The sequence below is a fragment of the Marmota marmota genome, unplaced genomic scaffold (assembly GCF_001458135.2).
Source record: "Marmota marmota marmota unplaced genomic scaffold, marMar, whole genome shotgun sequence".
Taxonomy (NCBI): Eukaryota; Metazoa; Chordata; class Mammalia; order Rodentia; family Sciuridae; genus Marmota; species Marmota marmota.
Genome location: NW_025999990.1, coordinates 18,579,013 through 18,604,914, shown reverse-complemented (window position 1 = coordinate 18,604,914; position 25,902 = coordinate 18,579,013). Strand labels below are relative to the sequence as shown.

The following is a 25,902-nucleotide window of genomic DNA, read 5'->3' as shown; positions in this document are numbered from 1 at the left end:
CTCTCCACCTATCTGATGTCCCAAAGGAGTTAGACAAAGTTAAGGAACAACATAACAACCATTCCACTTGCTCTGACTTAAGTTCAAGTGGGTTCCCAGCTCCGCCCAGCAATCCTACTACACCTTCTTTGTACCTTAGGGAAAACGATGATCCTATGCTGTCTTTCAACTTCAAACCACTCTGCAACCTGCAGGCTCAACTTTTTTTTTTTTTTTTTTCTTTACAAACTGAAAAATTAAGTCAATCAGAAGAAAACTACCTTGTTTTTCTATCTAAAAATCTACACACTTACCTGCAACAACATATATATATATTCTTCCTTCACCCTCTTATACAGGGGGCCAAATGTCTTTTCTCCTATCTTTGGGAATATCATTTCTCCAACACTATTAAGATGTAAGCTCTAAGAAATGCAAGCATTTAATAAATATTTGTTGAATTAAACTGAATCATTCTGAACAGAATACAAATGTAACTGTGCCATTTTCCTAGCATGTCCCATTTGTTGCCTTGTTTTTCTGCCTATGCTTGGATTCCCACTCTCCCCTCAACTCACCCACTTAGCTTCTTAAATATAATTCCAACTACATGATTCATGGCAAATTAACAAACAACTTGAACCTTAATAGATCCAACAGCTAATTATAAACTCTGCCTTCCTCAATCTTTCACATATTTGCATCGAATCGCATAATTAGGATTGGTACTTTATTGTACCATATGTTGTAACTCAAACATTAGAAAACTTCAATGAAAAGATTTCATAGATCAGTTACAGCTGAAAAAGAGCATTAGTGGACTAAAAGATATGCAGATCAAACAAAGGGAAATCCTAACAGATTCAGAAACAGGAAGAATACAATGAAAAGTTTCAACATGTATGACAGGAATTTCAGAAGTAAAGAGAAGAGCAGAGATACAATGTAACAAATTAAAACTTCAGATCACAAAAGTTACCAGAAAGTAGAGTTTTAGGGATATTTTTTTCCTCCTCTAAGGTCACAAAACTAACAGGCATAAGTCCAGGTTTCAGCCTTTTAAAAATATATTGCATCATTTAGAAAGCAGAGAAAGAAAAATCCAGTTGGCTCAAAAATTTCACTAGATTCAAATCACATATATCCTGCTTCCTCAATTGGGATGTATGAGCCCTTGGAGACAGCCTACGACATGCTAGGAATAAGCAACACCACAGAATAAACATGGCACATTTTCCTAGACCACTGATTTTACATAAACGTTTCAAAGAAGCTAATTAATTAAATTAGCATGTAATTACATCTTTAGAAATAAAAATATGGATATTTTTATTAAAGCAGAACTTACATTGTGCAGACATTTATAAAATATGAAACCTGAGCACATGCTCAGTGTTGTACATTCAGTTATTTGCCTCAGCTAGTACTGCCAAAAGTACCATTAAGGGCTTTCATGGCTTTCTCAAAAATATGTGAACTACCATGATTCTCAGTATTTAAGGTGTATTTAAGGTCTCTTTACAAGAAAAAATATTCTTTGAATGATTCACTACACCTTTGTTGTTGTTTCTTTTACTCTGGATCTAAATGTTTTCTATTGTAAAGAGTATGACAAAAAAAATGCCAGCGGACCGAGGACAAAAACTGATAGACAGGAAGAAGTACATGGTTCTGTCTCATTCCACATTCTTCTGCTTGAAATTCTGATGATAACTTCTACAATAACCCAAACTATAATAATAGATTATTATACCATGACTCTATCTTTACCTCCTAAACATTAACTCTAAGAGTAGAAGTCAGGATGAGGGGCAGTTACAAGTAACAAGCCTGTATAATAATGGCTTCCACAAAATCCCCAAAGTAAATGTAGCAGAGGTTGCATGCTGCTTCATCATGTTCAAGAATCAGGTTCATTTTTCAATTGTTCTTTCACTGGGTAGGGTTTCCCTTCCTAAGGCTACTTATTGTCCAAGATGGGTAAGTTAGCTCTAGTCATCACATTTTCATTCAAGTCAGCAGGAGAGATGAGAGCATATGAACTCCCTCTAAGAACCCTTAAAGGGATGTGGCTGAGTAGCTGAGTACTTGCCTAGCATGCAAAAGGCCCTGGGTTTGGGAGGAAGAAAGGGAAAACTTTACCTGCAAGTTTGCCCATGCCTCTTCTGCTTACTTCCCTTTAGCCATACACAGACCATATCTGGTTACAAAAGAAACTGAGAAATGTGTCCTATTCTTGGTGCCCATGTAGTCAGCTAAAATGGGGAATATAATGTTTTACATAGATGTGGTGTCATGGTAAAACATTTGTAGTGTCCCCAAAATATGCTCCTTCTGTCTCAGATGATGTGAGACAGCTAGTTTGCCTTCCATACTCTGTCCTTTAAGTCCTTTCTTTCACTCAGTTTAGGGGAAGCAACCATGCCCAGACAAACCAGCAAGCTGTATTAAAAACATGAGATTGGCAGAAGAACTGGTAGCCTTCCCATAATATCCTCCCTCTGAATGCAAGCAGCAGGATGCCTCAAAACATGTGCTATAAATCACAGAGCCAAAAGAACGAGGAAAATAAACTTGCTCCTTTATGGCAGGAATTTGCCTACTTTCCTGATGTGACTGAGTCAGGAACTGAAATTAATAAAAGTTAACAACTTGGATTTACTGCACCTTTCTTTATTAGGATTTTCAAATGTCTAATAATATGCTATTTTATTTTCATAATATACTGTTGCTGTCACCCACAGGTAAACTTATACCACCATCTCAAATATTATTTCACCAGTTGATGATTATCATTTCCTCACTTCTCTGTATAGTTTCACCAACTATAAACACAACACTAAACAATGTAGTTTGGTTTGGCTAGCTTTTCTCTCTCTCTCCTTTTGCAGTACTAAGGATAACCTGGGGAATTCTAGCACTGAGCTACATCCCTAGTCCATTTTATTTTATTTTATAATTTATTTTTGAGACAGGGTCTCATCGATACTGGCCTTGAACTTGAGCTGCCCTTGTCTCAGCTTCCTGAGCAGCTGGGACTACAAGTGTGTGTCACCACATCCAGCTTGGTTCTGCCATCTCCGTAGACACAGTTTTTGCCTGGTTTTGAGCTTTCGTGCTATATGTGTTCTTTTGTAACTTGCTTCTTTCAGTCAAGCCTGTCTTTGTGAGAGTCACCCCAGGTGTACGTGTATAGCTGCAGCTCCTTCAGATGCATATAATGAATATAATATCTGTTGCTAGTCAGCTTCTTCCTGTTCTGACCAAAATACCTAACAGGAACAACTTAGAGGAGGAAGTTTATTTTGTCTCAGTTTCAGTACTCTCAGTTCATTCATGGCCAATTCCATTGCTCTGGGCCTAAGGTGAGCCAGAATATCCGGGAGATAGGAATGGCAGAGGAAAACTGCTCAGCTCATGGTAACCAGGAAACACAGTGAGAGAGAGGATCCAGAAACAAAATATAATTCCCCAGGGCACACCCAGTGACCCACTTCTTCAGCCACACCCACCTGCCCATGGTTATCACCCAGTTAGTCCATTCAAATTATGAATCCATCAAGTGGATAAATCTAACGTCTTTTAGTTATAGCTCTCATAATCTAATCATTTCACAAACTCTGAACATGTCCCATGACCTTTGGAGAACACCTTATATACAAATTATTACATTTGTTATTACAAACAATGCTGCTACAATTTATATATGTGTGTGTGTATGTGTATGTATGTGTGTGTGTGTGTGTGTGTGTGTGTGTATATATTTCCTGATATACATGTGCAAATTCCTCAGGGGAGTACACTTGAGAATGGAGATGCTCAGTTCCAGAACACGTACATGTTCCTATTTTACTAAATAATGACAAGTCCTGTAAAGCGGCTGTGCCTGATAACATTCTCAAAGTGAATAAGATTTCCTACTGGTGTCCAAATGCCTTCTTTTATAATTTAGTAACATGCATCATCACCAGTTTTGCAATTATTATGTTTTCATATTTACCCAATTTTCAAACAGGTTCAATACATTTTCACTTCATGCAAAATAGAAGTAAAGTTATATCCACAGTCTAACAAGTAACATTCAGCTCCATACAGAACTCACAGGTGAATTAAGATATTCATGCCCAATGACTGACCACTGGACCTCTACGGGAAGTATCAAAAACAAACAAACAAACAACAACAAGAAGCCATTAGAGCTATTCTTCACTCTCCTCTGTGTGGTTCTTATTTTGTGGTACTATAATCATATTTATTAAGAATGCTTATTTAAACATTTAACATACAATTTTAGTCTTCATAAATCTAAATACCCATGCACAAAAACACTGAATGCTTTTTTATCTACCAGAATTATATTTGGCCTGTCTGCAAGGTGAAGGGGAAAGAAACAGAACTACCAAAATCTATAGTAAGAAAATGGAGCCAGGTTCAGTGGCGCACACCTGTAATCCCAGAGGCTCAGTAGGCTGAGACAGGAGGATCGCAAGTTCAAAGCCAGCCTCAGAAACAGTGAGGTGTTAAGCAACTCAGTGAGACCCTGTCTCTAAATAAAATACAAAAAGTAGGAGTGGGGATGTGGCTCAGTTGTCAAGTGCCCCCGCCCCTGAGTTCAATCCCTGGTACCAAAAAAAAAAAAAAGGAAAGAAAGAAAGAAAAGAAAAAGGAACTTTTTGGGGGACTGGGAATTGAGCTCAGGGGAACTCAACCACTGAGCCACATCACCAGCCCTATTTTGAATTTTATTTAGAGACAGGGTCTCACTGAGTTGCTTAGCACCTCACTTTTACTGAGACAGGCTTCGAACTCGCCATCCTCCTGCCTCAGCCTCCCATTCTGCTGGGAACATTTTTTTTCTTTTTTTCTTATTTTGGGGTGTGTGTGTGCTGGGGCTTGAACTCACGGACATTCAACCACTGAGCTACATCCCCAGCCTTATTTTTGTATTTTATTTAGAAACAGGATTTCACTGTGTTGCCTAGCACATCGCTGTTGCTGAGGCTGGCTCTGAATCCGCAACCCTCCTGCCTCAGCCTCCCAAGGTGCTGGGAACATATTTCTTTTTCTTTTTCTTTTTTTTTTAAACAATTCTATTTTTTTTTAAGAGAGAGAGAGAGAGAATTTTAATATTTATTTTTTAGTTTTCGGCGGACACAACACCTCTGTATGTGGTGCTGAGGATCGAACCCGGGCCGCACGCATGCCAGGCAAGCGCGCTACCGCTTGAGCCACATCCCCAGCCCTGGGAACATATTTCTTAAACAGTGAATTACATTATGAACATGTAATGTTATAAACTTCAGACACAGAAGTAAAGACATTCTTATAAAGAATTCATTCACTTGCCACCCACTACTGCCCACTTTGAACAGTTATGGTCTTATCAAGCTGTTGCCCCAGTTCTGCATGAAACTAAACAACAATATTTTAAAATATTTTTTCAAAATAAATATATTTAAAACAATCAGTTCAAATGCTATCTGATTCTACCAGAATTTTAAATAAAATTTAAAAGCAAATGGACCACAGCATATTACTCTGTTGTACCAAAGTGTTCATATAATTGTTGATAACCTGAAAGCATCTCCCAGTGGCAACCATATAACTTGGAACTCTACATGTCAATACTTTGTTTTTGATTTAAAATAAAACAGTCTCTGAAAAACCTCAAACAAGTATTTTCTTTTAAAAAAATAATGGAAGTGCTAAGATAACAAAATACTCTAATATAACTGAAAAAAATAAGAGACACATACTTTATGATTAAAAAAGAAAGAAAGAAGTTTTACTGAAAGAGATTCCAAGAGTACAATAAAAACAATAAAATAATGTTTGCAGGAGTTGCTCCAAAGCTGGATATCATTACAATATCATAAGAATAGTGTCGCTGTCCTAAAAACGCTATATAGTATTCAACTCATTCCTGTCTCCCTCTCCTGAACCCCTTGCAATCACAGATCTTTTTACTCCTCTTTCTTTTTTTTTTTTTTTTTTTGCATTTTCCTGAATGGCATACAGGTAGAATCATGCAACATATAGCCTTTCAGACTGAATTCCTTTCCTTAGCTTTTTAAGATTTCTCCATATCTCTTCTGGGCTAAATAGGTCATTTCTTTTCATTGTCTCTTGAATAGTGGTAGTTCCCTAATCTTTAGTCATCCAGATTTTCAAAACTGGCCATATTCTTACAAAGACTAGATGACATTTATTCTTTTATTAAATATTTTAGTGTCTCCTACAACCCAGACTCTCTGCTAATGAGCTGAAGGTATAGGTCAGAACAAGAAGCAATTCCTGCTCATCCAACCCGTTAGCAGAGGATCATAGTTAGGGAACAGAAAGGCCTAGTTCATTTCAAAAATCACAGGGCTGCTCAGCAAAACAGGTTGTTCTATACAGATCACCCTCTGAACTCTAGTTCTTATTCTCATGCTCTTTTGATCCTGTGCAAAAACCTAACTCGGCCACCTCAGACCCTCGCTCCAAGGTTCACTCTTCAAACTATCAAGTCCCCAGGGAGCTACCACTGTTTCCAGTATCACGGACCCAGAAATGGGAGCAGTTATTCAGGACAGGGCCACACACAGCTGCAAAGTAGGGCAGGAAATGTAAGTAAGTCAAGAGCACCGAAGAAGGGCCAGAACGGAGGGGGGTGAAAAGGTGAACAAGAATGGGACCATGAGAACAAACTGAGACAGGTCCAGGAGCTAGCTTTAAAAACAGGCAGAAAACCCCACAAATTTTTTATTTACTCATATATTATCAGCTCTTGAGTAATACAGGTATGTAGGTAAAATTATTTTTACTTTTAGAGACAATCCTATGAAGCTTTATATTTTGGAATAATTACCATTGGGAAAAATGGCTCCTTTAAAATGAATCTCTCTTGGTCTTTCTACACTTTCTAAAATAAACGGGATCTGATGTACATCATGAAGACTATAGTAAATAATACTGAAAAATGTTAATCAGACTAAAAAATTAGTACTGATAGTAAGACTTCTTCTAATTTGGTGAAGTCAGGATGAACATGATTATGGAAGTCGCTGCTGAATCTATATTTATTATCTTTTTTTAATAATTTGGAAAAGGAAGGAAATTACCTTAATTTAATAATTTTAATTTTAATTACCAAAATAGAAAGGCTAAAAGGACCAGGAAACAGAAAAGATAAGATATTTAAGGTGTTAACTAGTACAGTGCTGCTTTCAGCACTCATGTACTAGATACTTGTTCATTACTTGCCACATGTCACCTGAATATAACAAAAGTTCACAAAGGCATCCTAAATTCTGCATTTTTTTTTAGTTGTAGTTGGACACAATATCTTTATTTGTTTATTTATTTTTATTTATTTATTTTTTGAGAGAGTGAGAGAGAGAGAGAAGGAGAGAGAGAGAGAGAAATTTTAACATTTATTTTTTAGTTTTTTGGCGGACACAACATCTTCGTTTGTGTGTGGTGCTGAGGATCGAACCCGGGCCGCACGCATGCCAGGCGAGCGCGCTACCGCTTGAGCCACATCCCCAGCCCCATGTTTATTTATTTTTAATGTGGTGCTGAGGATTGAACCCAGGGCCTCACGCATGTTGGGCAAGCACTCCACCGCTGAGCCCCAGCCCCAGCCCCTAAATTCTGCCTTTAAAACAAGGAAGCTAAGTAACTTGCTCAAGGTGACACGACCTGTGAAAGGCAGGGCTCAGCTTCCAGCTCAGACTTGTCTGATGCCCAAAGCCTTACTCTCTTTCAATCCAACATCCTGCTCCTGAGGACAGCCACTAGTTCTCTCCCTCCTTTTCCTTGTCTTGCCCTGCCAAGCAGGCGAATTGGACAGCCTTTCAGAGTGAATCTGGTGGCTGAAAAGCACCGTGAAGAGGACAGTTTCATGCTCTCTCCTTCACTCACCCCACTGGATCTGATGGGCCTTCAAGGACCGCACTCTGGCTCACAAAGATTATGAACAAGTAGAGGAGGACAAGAATGAAGGGACATTTGCCATAATCCTACAAGGAATCCTCATTCTATTCTTGAGATGAGGAAGGGCTTAGAGAGGTTATAAAACATTCCCCAAGAGAAATGCAAATTAAAACTATGCTGAGATTTCATTTCACTCCAGTCAGAATGGCAGTTATTAAGAATACAAGTAACAGTAGGTGTTGGTGAGGATGTGGGGGAAAAGGTACACTCATACACTGCTGATGGGACTGCAAATTGGTGTAACCACTATGGAAAGCAGTCTGGAGGTTCCTCAGAAAACTTGAAACGGAACTACCATTTGACACAGCTATCCCTTGCTTGGCATACACTCCCTGTTTGGCATATACCCAAAGGACTTAAAATCAGCATACTATAGTGAGTGACATGGCCACATCAATTTTTATAGTAGCTCAAGTCACAATACCTAAGCTATGAAACCAACCTAGGTGCCTTTGAACAGATAAACAAATAAAGAAAATATGGTAACTATACACAATGGAATATTACTCAGCCATAAAGAAGAATGACGTTTGCTGGTAAATGGATGGAACTGCAGACTATCATGCTAAGTGAAACAAGCCAATCCCAAAAAACCAAAGGTCAAAGTTCTCTCTGATATATGGATGCTAACACAAAATAAGGGTATGACAGGGAGAACAGAAGTTCACTGGATTAGACAAAAGGGAATGAAGGGAAGGGAGGGAGGATAGAAATAGGAAAGACGGTAGAATGAATTTATAACTTTTCTGTGTTCATATAGGAATACATAATCAGTATAACACCCCACATCATGTACAACCATAAGGATGAGAAGTTATACTCCATGTATGTATAATATGTCAAAACACATTCTACTACTGTCATGTATAACTAAAAAGAACAAATTAAAAAAAAAAAAAGAATTTCCCCAAGGTTATAGAGCTAATTAATCTGTAGTCTGGGTTCACGCCCAGGTCTGGTCCGACCCCAGCTCTTCAGAAGCTCTTACTTAGCACTTCTGGAAAGACTAGGGAAATTCAAAGAGATACCTTCCCCGCCCCCATCTTTGTCTAAATTAGACAAAATGAAATTTAGAACAGTAGTTCATCCTTGGAATGATTCCATATTCCCCACACCGAGATTTCATTTCACTCCAGACAGGATAATTTTCTATTATGAAAATTGTCAAACAAACAGAAAAGCCAAAAAGAATGATAGTGAATTGCCAAACACTCACCACCTAGACAATACATTAACATTTTGCTGTATTTGTGATACCATTCTTATTTATAATACATGTATCAATATAGTTTATTTTATTCATCCATTTCAAAATAAGCTGCAGAAACATAGTGATTGCATTTTAAAAGGAAAGCTTTTGAATATTTTCTAATAGGTTTTTTAAATTTTTATTTTATTCACATATAAAGTGATTTCAAAACTACAACAGCTTTAATTTATAAGAATTCTTATTAACAAATTCTGTCAGCAAATAATACTGAATAAATTAATCTTTAAATTAATCTGAACACCCATACCTGCTCCATAAAAGTTATGCTCACTTGACTAGAATAGGTTTTAACAGTCTTAGAGGAAATCAACTTGCTTTATTTTTCAAAAAATAAAATTTGCATTCTCAAATCCCATAATTTTAATAATTTTAGTATTCTTATTTATACAATTTCTAAACCCCACAATAAAATTTACATTAATAGAAATTTCAAAATCAAATTAATCATATATAACAAATTAAATTTAAAAAACAGATTAAATCATTTGTACCAAAAAACACACAACCGTAGCAAGTCTCAGATATACATTCCTATGATTTCAACTGAAATTCATTATTTCACTCCATTCTTCAGAGTAAATACAAATGAATTCACTCCCCAGTTATTTGTAGTATGGAGGCGGCCATCACTCTTCCCTTTAAATCTGTTACAGACTTCAGAATAGAGGGCTAAAAGGAAGCCGATTACAAGGAATAGGATAAGTCAAACTATTTTGAAAATATGTTTTCTAATAAATATCACTTAGTAAATACCTATCAAAAAGTTTAAATCTAAACCAATACTTTTGTCAGAAAGCAATTAAAATTTACTTTTAATAACATTACTACTCTACAACTAAATACAGTCATTTTGGATTGTTGATACTATTTTAAATCTTCAGTGTATCTATCCCTTCAAGGAAACACTCCAATGCAACAGTAAACTGATATTAACTGTATTTTATAAATTATAAAATGAGTTCAATACTGGGGGAAAAAAGAAAAGAAGTCATTCTCTCATTTGATATATAAAGTCTACCAAATCATTCCAAATAAAAATGAAATGAGAATATTATTATTGTTTATAAAACACTTTCTGTATTGAAAGTTCAAAGTGTTTTAATTAGGAATTTGTTATTTTCACAGTGATGCCTGTTTCTGAGTGTCACATACTTTTTCTCTTACTGTAGTTTTTCTCTTAATGAGTCATCCCAGAAAAAGCCAAAACTGAAGAGAAAAATAACCATCATGTAAAATAAATTACAACTACTAGATACCATACCTATTTTAATAAATTCAATAATTTTCTCAACAACAGCAATTGGGAAAAATGAGTTTTAATTTTCAATTTCTACTTTATTAATTTCTCTATTGCAGCATTTGCCTAAACAAATAATCACTACTTTGGCCTTATAATTTGCCTTGGACACCCACCACTGCAAGCAAAGGGAAAAAAAACATTTTTGATGGCTCATTCGAATGGAAAAACCATATATCAGAAGTTATTGTGTAAAAACTCAGGACTTGTGAAAGAAAGCACAGTTTGGCAGAACACATTTAATTAGGCTTGGCTCTTTAAAATATTAAATACTCAGTTAAAATCACATTACCACTTTGTCTTATAACTTAAAACACAGAATAAATTTCAAAGTCAACCCTTCCTTGCTTCACCATTTTTTAGACATTAGCAGCAATTACAATGTTTGGAAATACAGTAAAAGACCGATCAAAGAAGTAAGGATAGAAGCAAAAGAAACTCTGAATAAATGTTATAACATTTCTCCATACAACATCAAATTTTCAACATACTATTTCTTTTCACTACTATCTGAAATCTGTTATAGTCATGCACCACATGACAGTTCAATCACAACAAACCGAATACACAATAGTTGTCCTGTAAGATTATGATAAAGCTAAAAAATTCCTCTTGCCTATAATCATCATAACGTTGAGTGCATCCCACATATTTACACATCTGATCTCTGAGATGTCGTTGGTATAGACAAACCTACTATGCTTCCAATCAAATAAAAGTTCAGCATATACAGTATAGTACAGAATACTTGATAACGAAAATAAATGACTGTTACTGGTGCATGCATTTATTATACTTTTTAATGTAATTTTAGAGTATTCTCATTCTTAAAAAAAAAAATTGCTGTCAACAGCATGCCAGGTTATGCTGGCAGGAGCCTCACACACCTCAAGATTACTGCATCTCTTGACTGCACCATTTTCTTTTGTTATTGATTTAATTTTGTGTTCTGTTCATCATGCCTATGCAGCAATAGGCCACACAACACACAGCGTAGTGTGCAGTGAGCTATACCACCTAGGTTTGCACAACTGTACTCTATGATGTTTGCATGATAAATCACCTAAGGACACATTTCTCACAATATATCTCCATATTTAAGCAATACATGACTGTATATAATATATAATACAAAAATAAAATGTACCAAATAACTGATGTTTTCATAATTTATTTACATTAAAAACTGGGTAAATTTCTAAATCATCATGAGGTCATTTTTTCTATTATTTTAGCATTTTTAAACAAAGTTATATTCTAAATGTTACTAAGTGATATCTACTACTATTAATGGTCATTTATTGTGTATCTAGAAGATGTCAAGCTCTTTCCTACACATTTACACATCTGATCTCATCAGCCCTACAAGGGCAGGTACAGTGCTCACTCACCCTACAGAGGACATGTTCAAAGACCCCCAGAGGATGCCTGTGAATAGAACCTTTTCCATATTACCTAAGCATTTATCACACAGTTAACTTGTGCAGTTTGGGGTATAATAGCAAAACAGGCATAAATTTCTTTTTCTTTTCTCACAATTTCATAGATTGAAGATTCATTCTTACCATATATCTTAGCAATCTTAGTATTTGATTTTTTTTCTTATTAAGTGAACAGCATTCAGATTTGCAATTTATGGCTTTTCTTTGGTATATCTAAATTGCAAGAATCACTCTTTTATTGCACTGTGGGGTCACAATTAAGTAAAATAAGGGCTACTTGAACACATGGACTATAACAGTCAATCTAAGACAATTATCAAGTAACTAAATGGATGGGTAGCATATGTAGCACAGATACACTGGACAAAGGGATAACTCACATCCCAAGCAGGCTAGAGCAGGATAATGTGAGATTTCATTGTACTATGCAGAGCAGCATGCAATTTAAATCTTGTGAATTGTTTATTCCTGGAATTTTTTCCACTTGATATTTTCAGACTATAGCTGGCTGCATGCAGGTAAGTAAAACTGCAGAAAGTGAAAATGTGAAGAAAGAGCAACTATTATATTAACTTCATTTTACCATAAGGAATTTAGATCATTGAGAGTTTAATAGCCCAAGTACACACAGTAAATGGCAGGTCTGGGGTTTGATCCTAGTTCTACCTAATACCTACACACAATTATCTTTTGCATATTATCAAATTATCATAATCCAGAATTTGCTTCTCCAAAGGACAATATAAAGGTGGTCTCCAGAGTCAGAATACAATTTATTTCAATCATACAACTGCTTTTTTCTTGGATTTCTTATACATTTTGGCATGATTTTTTAAAATTAAACAAGTTAGTATGGTTAGAATCGACTGTGAGTAACATCTTCACCACCACCAGCAAGCAGGGTTATGATGTAAAATAAAGAGTGACTGGAGCCAAATGCTTTTTTAGCTACCAATGTGTAAAAGATGAGTACTTTACAAGTTAAATATTACAGGAAGCAGAATTCTAGCATAACCTACTTAATACCTGGTGCTATGGTCTAAATATGGTTTGACCTCTAAATCCACGTATGTGTTTATGGTATTATGAGAGCAGAAACTTAACCCAACTATAGTGCTTAAAGGTGGAAGGAACCTTTGTAGAATGATTAGGAAAATGAGGTCATTAAGATGGAGCCCTCACAATTAAATTTTGGTGCCTTTATAAAAAGAGAGCAAGAGACAAGAAGAGACAAGTATGGGTGTTTCCTTATGCCTCAGGACATGGAAAGCAAGAAGACCATCATCAAAGGTTAAACCAACAGAGCCCACCAGATCTTGGACTTTGAACCTCCAGAATTATGAACCAAAATAAACCCTGTTTTCCTTATAATGTAATCTACCTCAGTTATTTCATTATAATAATAAAACTTGACTACTACACCTGGTTATAGAATGGATTTTTGCTTCACCTCCAAAATTCATGTTGAAGTTTTCTCATTGTATTGGGGGTAAGGTCTTTGGAAACTAATTAGGTTCAGATGAGGGCATGATGGTAGAGCCCCCATGATGGGATTAATGCTCTTACAAGAAGAGGGAGAGATGCCAAAGTATCTTCTGCTATGTGAGGACAGAGTAAGAAGGTGGTTAACTGAAAACCAGGGAAAGGGCCCACACCAAGAACCAAATATGGTGGTGCCCTGATCTTGGGTTTTCCAGCTTCTAGAACCATCAGAAACAAATGACAGGACTGGGGTTGTGGCTCAGTGGTAGAGTGCTCGTCTGGCATGTGTGAGGCACTGGGTTCAATCTTTAGCACCACATAAAAATAAATAAGTAAAAATAAAGATATTGTGTCCATCTACAATTAAAAAATATATTAAAGAAAGAAACAAATGACAGTTGTTCAGCTGCCCAGTCTGTGATATTTTATCTTAGCAGCCTCTGCTGAGTGAGACAATACCTTCTGACCATACATCCTGCCCTAACAAATTAACAGATCATAGACATAAAGGTCACTGGCCACTTATAAAACATTTTTTAACAAGGGAGGGTAATGTGCCTATAGATTAAAGTAAGAATTATCTTACTGACTATAACTAAGACTAACAATACTACTGATATCTATGATTAGTTGAACATTTCAAATATTTATTAAAACACAGGATCAAATATTTTCTAGTAAAATCAAGTCTTTTCTATTAAAATCTTTGACTAATTTTATGAACAAAATGTCAAAAAGCAAACATAATAATCTATCAGATAAATTACTGAGTAAGAAATGGTACCATAGTGATTGTTGTCAAGGCAAGCTCATTTAGGAAGCAAGGAGAAATCTCTTGTGGAAATATCTATTTAACAATCAAATTTTCCTTTCTAACTGACATTGGCCAAATTTTACACCACATAAAATGAAAAGCCAATTGGAGAAAAAACAAAAACATGGCAGGCATATTCAATTTAGTCAGTTTTTCAAAATATTTTTTACATAAACTTTTGCAGAACAAAAAAATACAAAGATCTTAATTTTTTAAACTAACATAAATGTGTCTGGCTTTTCTGGACACTAGCTGTTTCTCCAAATAAATGTGTTCTAATTATTTTTATTTTAATTAACAAGCACCAGAACTTTAGTACAGATAACGAAAGTTATTTACATGAGGACAGATACTACATAGTTTTACAAGTGATTTCATTTGTTCCTCATAATAACCCTATACAAAACTGGTCTTGTTATTTATCAATGTTACATATTAGTTAATGAGATTTAAAAAGATGAAGAACTTGTCCAAGGTCATGCTAAACTGTGACTCCATCCCAAATCTTCTGATTCTGATTATCAGGCTCTAGAATCCAATCTTATCCACCAGGATTTCCAGTAATGGAAATGAGAAAAAGCAATTGAGAGGTCTCTGGGATACAATCACAGTGGAGATACTGAGGGGTGGGGGACATGGTTTGAACTCACAAAAGGATCACCTAGCACCTCCCCACCAGGGGGATTACTAGCTCTGGTTTCAGGTAGATTCTAGCAGGTAAGCCCTAAAAGTCAGGGAAATCCTCATTAACTGTGAAGTCTACTACCTGGAAAACACAGGCTGCTGTCCCTACAGCAAACCCTTCACCCAGGTCTCCAGGAAATGAAATCTGTTCCAGGTAGAACAGTCACAAAATCCCTAACTATGTTCACATTTGTTATTTTTCACATGACATCTACAGAAGCACTCTAATCTCCACACATCTCTCAGCATGGTGTTGAGTACACAGTCATGGATACAATAGGAGGCCCCCAAAATATTTTTTAATGATGATCTAGAGCTAAAAATAGAAGCTACCTTATCCACTGAAAGGATTTATAGACCACACTACACCTAACACAATCAAATCCTACTGGATACACTAAAAGGTTACCTTTGTGCATAAAATTTGAAGGGAAAAACAGGAGATAAAAACTATTGATATAGAAAAGATTTAGAACCTAAAATTGATAGTAAATCCATTAATAATTAAATATTAATAACCAAAAGTGGCATAAAATCTAGATTAACTTAAAAAACAACACTAGAATCAAGGAGACCAGAATTCCAACCTATTTGTTTTACACTGAAGTACCATACTCATTGTCACCTTTAACAGACTGATTCTGACAAGCTGGACCTCACTAGTAGCAGAAAACACTAAGAATAGAAACCAAGAGGGCTGGGGATATGGCTCAAGCGGTAGCGCGCTCGCCTGGCATGCGTGCGGCCCGGGTTCAATCCTCAGAACCACGTACAAACAAAGATGTTGTGTCTGCCGAAAACTAAAAAAAATAAATATTAAAATTAAAAAAAGAAAAAAGAAAAAAAAAGAAACCAAGAAAATGCGTCAAGAGATTAGTTAAACACATTAGCACCGCCTCAATATATTTCCTCAGCAATTAGTATTGGCTCAGCCACTTTCCATGAAGGGCCCCCAGGAGAAACAGATTCCAACCCTGGAAAAGGGGCTGCACCCCACCACAGTGGTGCCCAAATCATATCAGAATAATCTAGAACACTCACTGAAAATGTGTATGGCTAGGCCCCACCTCATATCTAATGATTTTAAAATTCCAATGTCTGGTTTTAATGATATATTTTTTAAAAGTATGCCAAGTATACTGAAATTCTGATTCATTTAAAAATTCACTTAACATATCAAAATAACTAAAACTGGTACTTTTCTAAACAGTGAAATGATACATATCAATTGATTCTTTTTCCATTCTTTCAGAATAGTGGAGGAATATCTAAACTAAAAAAATATAGAGAAAGGAAATAACTTTTTATTATAAAAATATGAATAATACAGTTTATTTACAGGTGTTATAAATATTACAAATTAAGGTAATATAGTAACATGTAATTAATTCTAACCAGTTTCAGTGAAAGAAACCACACTTGACAGATTTAAGGTTTTCTTTTTTTTAAAAAATGAAATCTATACTAGTTAAATGTCACTGTTCTCAATAACAACAAAAAACATACTAGTTGTCATTTTTAAAAAAAAATTTTAGTTGTTGATGGACCTTTATTTTATTCATTTATTTATATGTGGTGCTGAGAATTGAACCCAGTGCATCACACATGGTAGGCAAGTGCTCTACCACTGAGCCACAACCCCAGCTGACTAGTTCTAATTTTTAAAAAATTAATAAATCCTCCAATATCCATTATATTGATTCCACACTATGCCAGGACTCCCTGCACACTGGAGTCCCGACAACAGAAAGAAGAAAGACTTGTGATGCGCCATGGAGCCTTTAGTCTAAGATAGTTAGAGGAAAACCTAATCATAAAAATTCAACTTCAATGCAACACAAATGATTGTAACTTAATAGAGGAGATTTTAAAATACAGAGAAAAAAATCTTTATTTCTTTATTTTTACTGAAGTAAAAACAAATTCCCTAACTCACCTGTATTTAAGGGTAGTGAAATGTTAAACTCACTGAAGTTGGTAAATATGCTGTAGTTGAGTAAGAAGCATCCCCTTCTAGACTATAAGTACACTGAAGAATTGAGGGAGTAAAGGGCCATGGTGTAGATAACTTGCCCTTAAGCGGTTAAAAAAAAAATTGTGTGTGTTTCTGTGTGTGTGTGTGTGTGTGCGTGCGTGCACGCAAACATGTAAAAACAAAGAGAATACAATGACAAAACGAGGGGATAAAATGCCAACATAAATCAATCTTGATAAAGATACACATAGGGGTTTTTTAACATTTTATTTTTGAAACCTTTCTAAGTATATAAAATTATATCCAAATAAAAGGGTGTTCCTTTTTAATGTACAAAGAAGGAGATAAATGGAAAAAAAAAAAAAAAAAAACAGCAAAATGTTGACCATTCCGTAAGACAGGTTGTGGGTAAATGAGAGTTCATTCTATCATTCTGTCTACTTCTGTTCATCTTTATTTTATATACAAAAACATGAAAAAAAGAAAACAGTAGATAAAATCATGTAGGTAAGGTAGCTACTATAGTGCCTAGCAAACAGAAGGTATTCAATAAATGATAGACACTTTTATTACAACTGAGTCACATGACTCTCAAGTGTAGACAAGTATTGGCTTTTAGTGTATAATTACATTTTAGTATTAACTGACAATCCATAGATGTAAGGTGCTTTGCTGGACACTGTAGTGCCAAGAAGTAGCTCAGAACTCAGGTGGTCATGACACTGTAAAAAAAAAATAGAATAGCCTATTTCATATAGATGAGGTTGCTATGAGAATAAAGCAAGCGTTTAAAGAGTTCTCTTATATACGCAGAAGAGTTATATAAATGTTAGCTCTCATTTTATTGTACATAAGAGACAATATAGGGAGAATAAGGCACATATGTATGTAAATATAATCAAAATCAAGTGACAGGTTCCACAGAAAACAATCACACAGACATCAAAGGAAGTCTTCATGGAGAAGGTGGTACTCAAAATGGACTTTAAGAGATGGATGAGCAGAAAACTGAAGTCAGTGAGAGGAGGAACTAGGATGCAAGACTACTGAAATAATTCAAGCAAAGGCATACTAAGAGAATGTCAGGAAGCAAGAAGTAACAAAACGTTAGGGCCTGGGAAAAAACAGCAGTACGACCACAAATACTTCTGTAAAAGTGAATGAGAAGAAACTACAAAAGGTCTTGCCTGACTTGGGAGGCTCCAGGTATGTGGCTCGCTACTCATCTGGACCCCAGTTCTATCACCAGGTTTCTCCTCTTTCCATGGCTGGTGCCAATAAAACTTCACTATCCAAGACTGTTTTTTGAAATACGAGACTCTGTTTCAAAAGGGACAATTTAAGCAAAGCATACAATGCAGAAATTGCTATGAAAGGAAATGCTTTCTATGCCCAGGGAAAATTCAATCACAACAAAAATGAATGTAATCCAAATAAATTTGAAATTTACATTTAGCTTTTAAACATAATTTTTTTCTGTGAGAAACTTCCAAATCATATATTTCATAAGCTGTTTTAGTCAGCTTTTTAATCACTATAACCAAAAGACCTGACAAGAACAATTTTAAAGGAAGAAAAGTTTATTTGGGAATCACAGTTTCAGAGGTCGAAGTCCATAGATGGCTGGCTCCATTGCTCTGGCCCAAGGTGAGGCAGAACGTCCTGGCCGAAAGGTGTGAAGGAGGGAAGCAGCTCAGGACAGACAATCAGAAATACAGAGAGCTCTGCTCACCAAGAACAAAATATAAATTCCAAAGGCACGCCCCCTTAATGACCCACCTCCTCCAGTCATACCCTACCTGCCTGCAGTTACTACCCAGTTAACCTATTAATGGGTTAACCCACTGACTAGTTTTCAGCTCTAATAATCTAATAATTTCCCCTCTGAACAATCTTACATTGTCTTACATATGAGCTTGGAAGACACTTCATATCCAAACCATAACACAAGCTAATATTAATGTAAGAAATTCCTTAATTACCAACTAAAAAATCATCAAAAGTGAGCACATGACGAAAGTTAAATTTTGTCAGTGTAACTGATATTTCTAAAATGTAGTTGATTTCAAAATTACATGACTGTGATAGTTCTTAAATTTTATTTTGCTGACAGTACATAGCTGCATTTTTTAATAGTATGTCCTTTGTTGTTTTTTATTACGTTTTGACTCACATACTGTAAAATAATGAATCCATAATTATTCCATCCTGATTTATGCTTCTACATGAATAGTTTTATGAAGATTTAGGAAGAGAACCAGGCAAAATGTCCCGCTATAAAACATACATCTATTTTAATTCCTTACTAAATTTTAAAACAGTGAAAAAAATACCAGAGAATCTTTAAAAGTTATTTTAGAAATAACCTCAGAGATCATTATCCCAATCAATCTTCTCACTCAATAGGCAAGGAAATAGTTAGGAAAATTAGAATTATATGCTAATAATATGATAACCTCCTTATGATATGCTGCTAACTGATTAAAAACAAATCCAAAATTTTAAATTCATATTTTTTGGCACCCAAAATACTAATGACACCACATACAATACTGGGCATCTACCTAATACAACACAACACATAACCTAATACAATACATAATTGAACGAAAAATCAAAAACTACACACATTTGTTTACTTTAAAAAAGAAACTGGCTATGTATTATCACTGCCTTAAAGAAAGCAGATAATAAACTTATAACATTCCCCCTAAAGCCTAAATATTAAAAATGGTCACTTTTAAATACCAGCTTACCAACTCTGTTAGCATTCTGTTGCTGTGACAAAATGTTTAAGATAAACAACTAAAAAGAAGGAAAGATTTATCTTGTCTGGTGGTTTTGGAAGTTTCAGTCCATGGGTGGCCCATTTACTTTTAGGCCTGTGATGATGAAGAACATCACGGTGGTGGGAGGATGATGCAAAGGAGGGTGCTCACCTCATGGCAGCCAGAAAACAGTGAGAAAGAATAAGGGGTCAGGGACAAAACACATGCTTCAGGAACATGCCCCCAGTAACCTATTTCCTCTAAGTAGGCCATTCCTTCCAAAGTCTTTACCACCTCCCAACAGCACCAGCTAGGAACTGAACTCATGTGCTGACATGAGTCTTTGGGGGACATTTCAGATCTAAAACATAACAATGATTAAAAAAAAAAAAAAAAAAGAATTGAAAATACTAACAGATCAATTAAGTCTTCCAATGGGACACAAAAAGCCATTCTTGTGTTGCCTTTGCCTTTCAGCTTATGGATGAGCTGTACATAGCTTCCTTGTCTAAAATAATACAGACCGGCATTGGGTAATGCAGGTACAGCATTCTAAGCAGGCTGCTCAACACCAAAGACAAGGGCATCAGTGATCACAATGTATTTAAGTTCACAATATTAAGAGAAATCAAAGGAGGACAAATCTAGAAAGTCTAGTCTACTGATCAATTTCTTAAATCAACAAAACAAACCCAGAAGGGTTTTGTTGTGTTATTTGTTTATTTGTTTGTTTTTAACCACTAAGATACATCCCCAGCCCTTTTTAATTTTAAGATAAGGTCTCAATAAGTTGCTTAGGGTCTCTCTAAGTTGCTGAGGCTAGCTTCAAACTTGCAATCCTCCTGCCTCAGCCTCCCAAGCCACAGGGATTACAGGTATGTACCACTGCACTCGCCAAGTTTACCATTTCTTAACAAAAAGTTACCAACATTCATTATCTAATAAGTTATTGCACAGTACTGCCTTTTCCTATTACACTGATGTCCTGCCTGAGTATGGAGAGCATGCCATGACCACAACTCCACTGTAGAAACCAGCTTCATCTGGACCCTGCACTCTAATTAAAGAGAGTATACTGCACACTGTGTAGACCTGACAACTGCTAAAGTATCACTCTATTTTTTATTTATCCTTCAGAATAAAGCAAAAGTTCAGTGTTGTAACCTCATATGACCTGGGATCCCCAAGCTAACAAAGGGGAGGACCAGCGGTACTTGGTGCTTCTCATGTCCTCAGGTCTGAACCCTGTGAAGCAGAAATGAGAACTTCCTATGTGGTAGGAAAAAAAGGGCTTTCTTCAGCTACGACACTTTTTCCCAAGCAGAAAAAACTCAAATTTGTAACTACTTCAGAGTTTATTACAAATTCTTCAAATGTGCTAATTTGTCACTGAATAAAATGGAGCACTAAATATAATAGAAAAACTAAACTCAATTGGCCATATAAAATCCCAACCAATAAAGACTCTAAAATACAAAGGTCTTTAAAAAAAAAATTTATTTATTTTAGTTGTAGTTGGACACAATGCCTTTATTTTATTTATTGTTATGTGGTGCTGAGGATTGAACCCGGCGCCTCGCACATGCTAGGCAAGTGCTCTACCACTGAGCCACAACCCCAGCCCCCCAAAGGTCTTTTATAACAAAAGCAGTAAGAAGTTTAAACTTATTTTAAAAGGTTTAAGTTTATTTTTACTGTATAGCCAGAACTCATAAAATATAGATATGTATGCATAAACATTATTCTTGAAGAATGGTGCTTTATAGAAAAATAATACATTCATTATCTGCATGTATTTAATATAAATCACTGCACAGAATGGAAAGAGTAATATTTTAGTTATTTTCATTATTTCACACTTACCCAATACACAAATCCAACATAACTGTTGAAGATGGCAGTCAAAAGAACAGAATTTGTTATTCCTGATTAAATGTATACACAAAAAGAATTGAAAAAATCTTATAGGACTTACTTGCTACTCCTGATGCCAGTCCATAAAGCAGTCCTCCCCCATCTGACTGCTGGGGGTAAATATGGGCTCCTGGAGGAGGAGGCTTTTCTTGTCTGATGAAGTTATATAATAAAGTTTTCACAAGTTTGCTGGTGTACGGAAGACTACACAAAAAGAAAAAGATCAAACATGTTTATGGGAGTCACCTAATTCTATAAAAGTGACACAGAAGTAACTCTGACATTAATATTGCTTGAAAGAAATATTCACTGTCACATATCAGTCAAGACTCTGAGGGCTGAGATCATTGTTGAGGCTTACTTCTGACTTTGCCTCTTGCCACACCAGAAGACACTGGTCACATCTTTAAAATAACTGAGAGTCAGTTACATTAGCTGTAATCAATATAACATTTGTGAGACATTAATTTAGTGCATAATATAGTACTGGTACTTAAAGAAAGGTGGTAATATGAAATCATTACGGAAGAGCAAGGATTTAAAGATAGTAATAAAAGACTGCACTTGTTAAGCATGAAAGTATTCGATATATCCAATTATTTAATTGGTAATACACCAATTCCTGCAATCTATATTGAATTTATTAACAGATCCTTGAATGTACTATTGGATTTTTAAAAATATTGCTTCCAAAATTAACAACAAAACTCAGTAAAAGAATATATTATAGTTTAAGTACCTGACACCATACTAGTACAAAAACCCTACTATCTATTCATTCAACCAATTGCAGATTAAAAATTTCAGAAAAAATATGCATCTGTATTACACATGTACAGAGATTTTTTCTTGTCATTATTTCCTCAATGATAAAATGTAAATCATTTGGATATGATTCAAAGTATACAGGAAGATGTGTATAGGCTGTATGTATTTTATATAAGGAACTTGAGCATACAAGGATTTGGGTATCCTTGGTGGGCGGCTGTGGGAAGGGGGTTCTGAAACCAATTCCCTGTGAATAACAAGGGACAACTTTAGTTTCAAACAGATGAGTGAGAAGAAGATACAAGAACAATTTGAACAAACAAATATGACTTGATGACTGCTAAGACATAGAAAATGAAGAAGGAGGAAAAAAAAAAAAGAAAGACACTTTGAAGGTTTCTATTCTACAAAGCAACCGCTAGAGATGGCAATGAATTTAGGGGACAAGAAAAACAGGGAAGATGGGTAGTTTGAATACAAAATTGAATTTAGACCCTAAAGGATGTAAAGTTGTAGTAAAAAAAAAAAAAAAATCAAAAGCAATATATTGGAGATACAGGACCACACTTAGGTAAAAGGACAAGAATACAAATATAAATTATGCAGCTTAAAAAGGGACAAATTTTAAATAGAAACATACCATGGACCTTGCATCAAATACTTGTGACTAATGCTCTGTCGCAAAATTTCTTTGTGGAAGAGTTGGCAGGAAAGGAAAACAACCATTGTTGATATAGCTTCCACTGATATTTCATATGTAATATCTCTGGAGAAATAGGGAAAAACAGTAATGATCATTTTGAGAAATTAATGTACTACTCTTTTTTAAAATAAGATATACATTAAAAACTCAAATCAATATTTTCTTAATATTAAAGAACTTACATATTTAACAAAAAAATTAAGTCAAACAAAAATATTAAACTCTTTCTCAGGCATTAGTTATTTTATTCTGGCATTTCATTATTTTCCTAATTTCCAATTCCACCTCATACTGAAGGACATGCCTGTCATGAACACAATAACCAGCAGTGTTCTACTTTGAAGATCCTCTCTAAACCCCTACATTTATCCCTGTATAGTAATGGCACAGAAATAAATATTCAGATTGTAAAGTGGAAGAGAAATTACAGTGCAGGGAAGAAAACAATATATTTAGGAGTTCATAATTTCTTTACACTCATAACCATGGTAAAAGATCTTTCATCTCTAGTGTATGCTTTCTCAAGGTCAAATTTGCATGTCTGGCAAAATATTAGTGGTAAACACATCATTTCTGTTTTATTAAGCATATTTCTTTTAGGAAGGACTAACCTGTCTGTCCTCTCAAGATCATTAACCACTTTTAGAAACAAATCTTAGATCACTAAAAAGCAAAAGTTTCAGCTGAGTAAGGAGATCAAACAAGAAAAATGTATCAAGATATCTTGAGGGCTGGGGTTGTGGTTCAGAGGTAGAGCGCTTGCCTAGCATGCATGAGGCACTGGGTTCGATCCTTAGCATCACATAAAATAAAATAAAAATATTGTATCCACCTATAATTAAAAAATAAATATTAAAAAAAGAAATTTTGAGTTACAGTAAAAAAATGGGATTATTTCAGGGACCAGGAAAGCAGAAATCTCAACAGCATAGCAAAAAGAATAGCAGCTCCAAAAGAATGCCAAAATACTTTTATAAATCTGAAATATCCATACAAAGTCCAAATTTTAAAAAGTACTTAACACATCTACTTAAATGAAACCTCATTAAATAATTTAGGGAAAACTTGACTCTAGAGTTAGACAAGCTTAAACTCTACCAGATATTTTAAGACGTTATCAATAATAGAAATATGTTTAAAAAACAAAGTCGGCAGGTCTGGGGTACAGGGCAAAAAAAAAAAAGTATACAAAACACTCAACTTATCCTATTTTGTAATGAATAAATCTCAATTCTACTCAGAAATTTTATTTTTAAAGTACTTTAATTCTCTTTCCTAAAATTTCCAGAACTACTGCAATAAAAAATAAACCATATAAAAAGCAATTCTTATACTTAATCTGATTTCCAAAACTGAATGAAAGATAAACCTGATGTTTTATGCTTATGATATGATTCACTAATGATGATTTGGGTGCTCAGATAAGATTTTACATTAGGTAATCATTCATTTGTATTGTCCAGGCTTGTCTAGAATCCATACTCTATGTCAACTGACTAGGCTTTTCAGTTGAGACAAAGTTTAAAGCCAAATCCTGAATTAACAAATACCCTTCTAGTAAGACAGAGCCTATCGAGGGGAGGGGGTCACAGATAACAAACTACAACACATCTGCAAAGGTATTCAATAACTAAATCAAAAATAAAGTATCTTTATAGTGCTTTACAACTCCGCATCTTGTAGAAACAACAAAGACTCAGAAATACATGGTTTTATTTTGTTTAAACTATAAACTATAACTATTAATAAATACTAGGCCTAAAATCCCTGAGGGAAAAAAGCATGTATTTAGAAATAAACAAAATCACAAGTGAAAAAAATAGGAAAAGTGTTAACCCTTGGATCATCCTCTCTGATCAAGGAATTCTGAAAATTTAAGAGTGAAGAGTAAAGGGTTTGATGTTGGGAGGTAGTAAGTTCATAGTACACAGAATATTGACCACACCAGACTAAAGGTGCATTCCCCAAGACTTCTAATTGGAACCATGGCCCTTACCTGTATTATTTCATATGCCCAAACATATAAATTCTATCAAATTGTTTATCAAACCACCCTTTGGCTCACATATCATTTAATAAATATTTATGAAGAATTTACTCTTACTATACTTAGTGTTATGGTTTGGATAGGAGGTGTCCCCCAAAAGCTTATGTGTGAGACAAAGCAGGAATGTTCAGGGGTGAAATGGTTGAACTGTGAGAGTTGTAACCTACTCTGTGGATTAATCCACTGATCTAGATTAACTGGGTAGTACCTAGGCAGGTGGGGTGTGGCTAGAGGAGGGAGGTCACTAGAGGTGTGCCTAGGAGTTTACAGTTGGTCTTTGGTGAGTAGAATCCCTCTCTGCTTCCTGCTTGCCACGTCCTGAGCTGCTCTCCTCTGTCGTGCACTTCTGCCATGATGTTCTGCCCCATCCTGGCCCCAGAGCTGTGGAGTCAGCTGACCATGAACTCAACCTCTGAATCCATGAGCCAAAATAAACTTCTCCTCCTTCACATCGTTCTTGTCAGGTCTTTTGGTCACAGTGGCACAAAGTTAACTAAAACGTCTAACTAGGCATTATATTACATATTGGAGACAAATCCATCAACAAACAGACAAGGCTTCTACCTTTATGGAGTTTGCAATTTAGTGGAGAAGACAGAAATCAAATACTTAGTCCAAAAAGGGACACTTATGGAGGGGTGGGGAGGGGAGAGGGGAAGAGAAGGAGGGAGGGAGGGGGAGGGGGAGAGGGAGGGGGAGAGGGAGAGAGGATTATAGGGAAATTGTTTTTAACTTTGAAATTAGAAGAAAGTTTCTCTAAAAAAAAGTGACATTAAATTAAA

General features: G+C 35.4%; 1 protein-coding gene across 9 annotated transcripts in view; it reads right to left on the bottom strand.

The window, feature by feature from the left end:
* The window catches only part of Dym (dymeclin), a 359,511-nt gene that overhangs the window by 226,849 nt on the left and 106,760 nt on the right, over window positions 1-25,902 (bottom strand). For all 9 annotated transcript variants that reach the window (XM_048806245.1, XM_048806244.1, XM_048806242.1 and 6 more), the window contains 2 exons: window positions 23,011-23,136; window positions 21,664-21,806 (listed from right to left, as the gene is read on the bottom strand). In XM_048806245.1, coding sequence (XP_048662202.1) covers window positions 21,664-21,806; window positions 23,011-23,136 — 269 coding nt within the window. The remainder of the gene's footprint in view (window positions 1-21,663; window positions 21,807-23,010; window positions 23,137-25,902) is intronic.